Here is a 6,221-nt window from a genome sequence, read left to right as displayed (position 1 = left end):
TTATTTCCTGATGGCTGACTTCATCATCTATCTTACAGTTTCTGTAGTCACCCCCATTTTTTTCCTAGCTACCTTTGTGATTTCAGGTGGGCTACTACAACTGATGCATTACACGAGTTAGTACTTTTGCCCAGAAAAAAATTAATTTGTGTTAAGTCATAGGTTAATGTGGTATGATTTCTCTATTATAGACTACACTGCAATGGAGGCAAATGAAATATTAATAAACCCAAATGTTTAAAAATTCCTTCCTTCAGAATTTCACAGCCATTGCCTGTTACTAACAGTGAAGCTGAAAGGCCCTGCAGTTGCTTGTATAACTCTCACCACCTTCTGCTTTTCACAAGCATCAGTGCCTCCCTCCTTAACGTCACTCATTTATTAGTCACTTTTCTATTTGTTGCAGAAATATTTCTGACTTTTTGCAGTATGAGGAAAGCAGATTATATAGAAGGAGCTTGTGTACTGCCTTGGGTTGGTTGGTGTCCGAGGCTGTTCCTGGGGTGCTGGGCTCTGCCCAGCATCGCACAAGTGCATGTGTGATGAGATGCCACATTCAAACAGTGAGGAATGAACAATTTATCTCTGAAAGTTTTATCTGTGAGAAGAATGTCCACTCTAAGAACTGGTGTGGAGCTGGAGACCTGTGTGCAAGGTAGAAAACAGCAGGGACCCAGAATCTTGTTTGGAGAGGAGATGAGCATAATGACTGGGTGACGCAGCTGGGCTGGAGGTGGGAAATGAAGAGGTGGTAAACTTAAATGTGCAAAAATAACTGTGCAAGAAAGATAAAGAGTGATAAAGAGACCAGGAAACCATGAAAGCAATATGAGATGATAACAAGGAGGGTGGTGCATTGTCCTGCGGGCAACTTGGAGGTAACGACTCACTTTGGAATTCACACTTTTGTCGCAAAGCAACATCCTCGGCAGCGTGTCCCAGAACTGAATGCACGTGTAGATTTTAAACCTAGTCTGTCATGATTGTGCCTTGCTGTGTGTGTGTGGGAGATGGAGATGGTAGTTAATTGTTCTCCATTTCTCCTCACGCAGCACTTGTTTTACAAGCCTCCGCTGTGCCCCCTTGACTCGTGTTCTGCTGCGTGTGGGCATTGTTCAAGCTCTCTTCCTAGCGAAGCTCTTTTGTACTTCCGATTGCCTTCGTGTACCGTCTTGAGCCTAACTACTCTTTTGAAAGAGAAACGTTGATGCCTCCCGCAACTTTACACAGCGGCACAGGCTTTTTTCAGTGTTTTCCTAACGCCGTCTCGCACTCCGAACGCGATGTCCAGCCGCCGCCAGCTGAGAGAGCGCGTGCAGGTAAACGACGACGGAAACCATCACAGCTCTCGCCCTGCAAATAAAGTTGGGGTTGCTTTTCCCTTGGGACGTTACTTCTCCCGGCTGAACCCGAAGCACTGTCGGGGCGGAGGCTGACCGCACCGACCCGGCCGCAGCCGCGACGCCGCCATCAGCCGTAGAACCATAGAATGCCGCCCACAGCTCCCGGAGCCGCCTCCGCTCCGCTCCCCCGGTACCCAGGGCTGCCGGCCGGGGCTGCCCGGGCCTGACGGGGCCGCCCCGCTCCGCCTCAGCGGCGGGCGGACCCCTCGTCCGCCGTCCCCCACGCCCGGCTCCGCGCTCCGGCCTGAGGGGGGGCGCGGGCGGGGCCGGGGCGGGCGCGGGGCAGGGCGGGAGCGGACTCTGTTTCCCAGGGACGCTCGCGGGGGGGGCGGTGCGGCCCCAGGAACCGACCGGGCCCGGGCGGTGGAGCCCGAGCGGCGGCGGCGGCCAGGCCCGAGGGGTCGGCGCGGAGCCGGGGCGCCAGGCGGAGAGCGGAACCGGGACCGCGGCCCGGCCCCGGCCCGGCCCGACCCTGCCCTGCCCTGCCGCAGCGCCCGCCCGCCCCGCACATCCGGGCCCTCCCTCGGGCCAGGCCCCTTCCCGGCGCGGCGGCGGCGGCGGCTGCCCGCCCGGGTCCGCCCCTGCGCGGCCGCAGCCGATCGCGGCCGATCCCCGGCGCGATGCTGCGGTGCATGCCGCCGCTCTGGCGCTGCAACCGGCACGTGGAGGCGCTGGACCGGCGGCACTGCTCGCTGCAGGCCGTGCCCGAGGAGATCTACCGCTACAGCCGTTCGCTGGAGGAGCTGCTGCTGGACGCCAACCAGCTCCGGGAGCTGCCCAAGGTGAGGCCGCGGCCCGCCGCGGGCCTCGCCCGGCCGCGGGTCCCCGGTAGAGGTCTCGGTCCGCTGCGGCCCAGGGAATGCCGCCGCCGCCCGGCGCCGCGGTCCCGGCCCGGCCTGGCGGGGCTGGAGGCCGGCGGAGCCCGGCCCGGCCCGGCCCGGCCTGGCGGGAGGCCGCCCCTTTCCGCCGTCCTGCCGGGGCCGCCCGAGGCCGCCGGCGCCTTCTCCCCTCGGCCGCCTCTCGCCGGCCCCTGAGCGGAGCGGGCGGGCGCTGCCCCGGCCTACCCGGCCCCGCTCCCGGGAGCGGCCTCCTACCGGCCGCGCCGCTTTCTTTCTCCCCGCCCCGGCCCGTGCCCCCGGTGGGGAGCGCGGCTTCGGTCTGTCCGAGCCCCGGCCGGCTTCCCCGTGCTTCTTGCCGAGACTGGGGGCGGGCAGCGGAGCAGCCGGAACCGGCGGGGCTCGATCACCTCCGGTGCGGGAGCGGGACTCCCGGGTGGGTTTCGTGCTCCCCACGGAGCCGCAGGCTCGTTGCGGCTTGCCGCGGGAAAGGGAGCTCCTCTGCCCGGTAAAGGGGTCTCCTGCCCGCGGAGGAGACACGGTTTGCCCGAACCAGCGGTCCTGTGCGCCGCGCTTACTGGGCAGCAATGCGTAACGGGAACTTAAAAACTCCGGTTTAATCCGTAAACCGCGGAAGGTATCAAATGTGCTTATTAAAAGCGATAGAGGTGCTTTATGCTTATTGTCCGGGGCTTCAGCCTGCACTTGCAACTTCTTCCGCAGTTCTGCTTAGCCACAGAGCTCCCTGCTCAGGTAACGCTGGTGATAAATCCTTAGCATGCTGCCACACACCGTGCCGACGTGACTTCTCTGTAGAAGCAGAGGGCTGGAGATCTGCTCCGCAGACAGCTGCCAGCTCGACCCAGACGTCTCCGACTCCCAAAGGTTTTGCTTTTGCAAGGCAGGAGTCTTGGGTACGGGCCGAGCTCTCGTGTTCAGGCCCTAATGTACCATTCAGCAGGAACTGAAACGATGATGTTCCTATTCTGCTGGGTAATCTGGAGCGTAGGACACTGCAAACGAGAACTGGAATTTGAACCTGCCACTCGGGGAGGAGGAGGTCTTAAGACATTACTGGGCTATAGGATGTTCTGGAGGAAGCTTTACCATATAGCCCCTGTGGAAATTGTACCATTTTTAAAAAGTTAGCGAAGTATTACTTGTGCCAGAGAGACAAAGCATTTGACTGTAGCTTGTTTGGATAGGTGCTCGTCAGTGAGTATAGATTAAGTCACCTTTTTATTTAAAAATTGAGAAACAGGTCATTATTTTTTTGTTTTAAAGTTTCTTGTTGTATTACTGACATGTTATGAAATTTGCTGTGAAATCTGGAAAGAAAACCAAAAACCAGCATGCAAACCAAAAACTTGTCTTTGATTCAGGCCAAAATAACTTGGTTTGGTTTTGTTAAACTGTACAATTTACGCATCCCTACCTAAACAGATTCTTGTGTATACAAATGGCAGATTCTTGCTCTCTTGATGTCTCTAATATTTTTGCATTCTCTTTGTCTTTCCTGCTTGTCTTCCTTTGAATTACTGTGAGCCAGGCTGCCTGTGGGGTTCAGTTGTGACGGTGCGTTGTTCAGGTATGGAGACACTAGTGTGACACTTTTATCGGCTCTCTTCCATCGTGTAGCTTGGGATTTTATTATACTTTAGGTGGGGATATTTCTCAACCTACTGGAAAATGTGTGTTACAGGCAGGTTAGGACTTATGAATGAGTGGAAGTCTTTTCTGCAGAGGAGGCTAATTGTGACCGATCTGCGGTGAACTTGCCGATCCTTGCGCTGCTCGTACTCCTTCGTACCCTGCTGAATAGTCACGGTCCTACCTTGCGTTTACATGGAACCCATTTGGACTGAGATATTACTGGGTTTTGGTTAGCTTTTGAAGAGCATCTTTTGGATGCGCAAATTTTATATGGATGCAAATACAAATTTAAATGCAAATTTTATATGGATGTTTTATTTAGTCTGTGATCAGATAGCTACTATCCTGCCCCTGAAAGCAGGTACTGTGTAGCTGTCCTAAGCACTGCGTCTCCTTCCTGTTGTCACCCAAAGAGCTTGTATTTGTGAATGCTGTAGTTTAACTCCAGCTGTTATGTCAGTTTGGCTTGGGAGCATCAGACCTTTTGCCATGACCTATCCTGGGATCATGGGTTCCTCTCTGGTGTTCAAGTTCCCCCAAATTTTTAGACTCTGCTGGCAAAGAATTATTAGAAAAACAATAGAGAACAGGCAGATGAGATTCTGGTCCTTTAGTCTCAAAAGAGATGTAGTAAAGTCAGAAGAGGTACAGAGAGCGGGGAGCAGAAAATGGCGTGATCGGACTCAATACGCAACTGCTTTTGCACAAGGAAGATAAACCTTTAGAAGATTTCTTCAGTCCGTCTGAAAATGATAGTGCTGTTCCTCTATAAGATGATAGAGGTATGGAGTATCACAAATGGCCTGGAGGGAATGAACAGGGAGCAACTGACCACTGTTTCTTCCTGCGTGAGGACTGGAGGACATTAAGTGAAACCAAAAAGGGCTCTTTTCAGAACAAACGAAATAATTTTTCATGCAAAATGTACTTAAGTTGAAGTGTGGAACTACTTGCCATATGACGTAATGGATGCTCAAAGTTTACATGAGCTCAGGAAAGAAGTGGACGGGTTTATGGAAGAGAAAATGACCCAAAATGAGTATGTGCAAAGATACCATCTTGGTTGTGCTGCATATCCCAGGAGAGACTTAGAGGAAGTATTGTTTTGGACTTGCTGTGCTCGCACTCTTCCGTATCAAGTGCTGTCTGCAGCTGCTACAGGCTTTCTCCAGTCGTGACAGGTATCAGCCCATCCCTAGCAAAACCTAAATGCCCTCTCCCTCACAAGCAAGGTGAGCGTCAAATACGTACAGCTGGGGAACGGAAGGAAAAGCAAGCGGAGCACCCCTGAGTGCTAACTGCTCCTGAAAAAAGCCAAGGAGCTGGTGGATGCTGCCTAGAGATGCTGTGCCCTGGAGACACATCAGGAAGAGTGAGCAGAAGTAGGCCCCACGGTCTTCCCCCTTTCCAGCCCCCCACCAAGTTTCCTCCAGCTGGTGCCACAGGTGGCCCGCAGTCAGTTGATAAGGAGGTCTGCATTTTGGTGGAACGAGGGTGTGGGGTTAGGTTCACCTAAGTAAGGTTTGACCCAGTATGTGTTCTAATGGCTTGTGCTAATACAACTTGAGCAGTGAAGAGGTGCACTTTTTAGTCCCAGGCACACAAATCACGTGCAGGAAGGGCATTATTTAAGGATATTTCTGTTGGGGGCCATGTGGGTAGGGACAGATACCTAACATAGGGGTAAGAATCTGCATGTTATACCAGGTGGATATGGGATGAAAATTGGAAAATAAATTGCCCTTCCACCAGGGAAAGACAGGACAGCAATACTCGATTTGGGCATGCGTTTTCCCTGAGGGAGGGCAATGGGAGAGGTCTTTGGTTCGGGTTGGGGGGACACTTTCCAGTTGAGGAGTGCTTTATGGAAACATGCCTTTTGTGTGAGAGACAGACTGGGAGGAGGATTTGTGTGTACCACCAACGAAGATGGGGGGAAAGGGAAGTGTGCTTGTTTCACAGAATAGGGCTGCGTGTGCCCATTCCTTGGGAGAATAGTTTAAAGGACTACGGAGATGTGCACGTCGGGCAGAAGAGGAGAGCAGCAAACAGAGATCAGTTAGAAAAATGTGAGTGAGCGAGTATATACAGTCTTTGGTAGCAAGTTTGACCACAGCAAGTTTGTTTTTCAGGGCTCGAGCAGGATTTTTGGGGAAGGCTTCCATGTGGAGGTGATTTTTGAAGCAAAGGAATGGAGGGGTGGCTGGCTTTTGGAAAGGTCATCTTGTTTTACAGTTAGAAAACAACTTCCTTTGAAAATGTTTGAATTTATCTGACTCCTCTTCTGTGGGTTTTCTTACATGGAGCCCACTACCAGGCCACCTCCATC

General features: G+C 53.3%; 1 protein-coding gene across 50 annotated transcripts in view; it reads left to right on the top strand.

Moving 5' to 3' along the window:
- Window positions 1-1,888: 1,888 nt before the first annotated feature.
- The window catches only part of SCRIB (scribble planar cell polarity protein), a 115,527-nt gene continuing 111,194 nt past the window's right edge, over window positions 1,889-6,221 (top strand). For all 50 annotated transcript variants that reach the window (XM_030010915.2, XM_041122890.1, XM_041122883.1 and 47 more), the window contains exon 1: window positions 1,889-2,185. In XM_030010915.2, the coding sequence (XP_029866775.1) occupies window positions 2,024-2,185 (162 nt within the window). In that variant the 5' untranslated portion in view covers window positions 1,889-2,023. The remainder of the gene's footprint in view (window positions 2,186-6,221) is intronic.

This window comes from Aquila chrysaetos, chromosome 4 (genome assembly GCF_900496995.4).
Source record: "Aquila chrysaetos chrysaetos chromosome 4, bAquChr1.4, whole genome shotgun sequence".
Classification (NCBI taxonomy): domain Eukaryota; kingdom Metazoa; phylum Chordata; class Aves; order Accipitriformes; family Accipitridae; genus Aquila; species Aquila chrysaetos.
The sequence above is the reverse complement of the archived record's forward strand: the minus strand, read 5'-3'. Positions and strand labels throughout refer to the sequence as shown.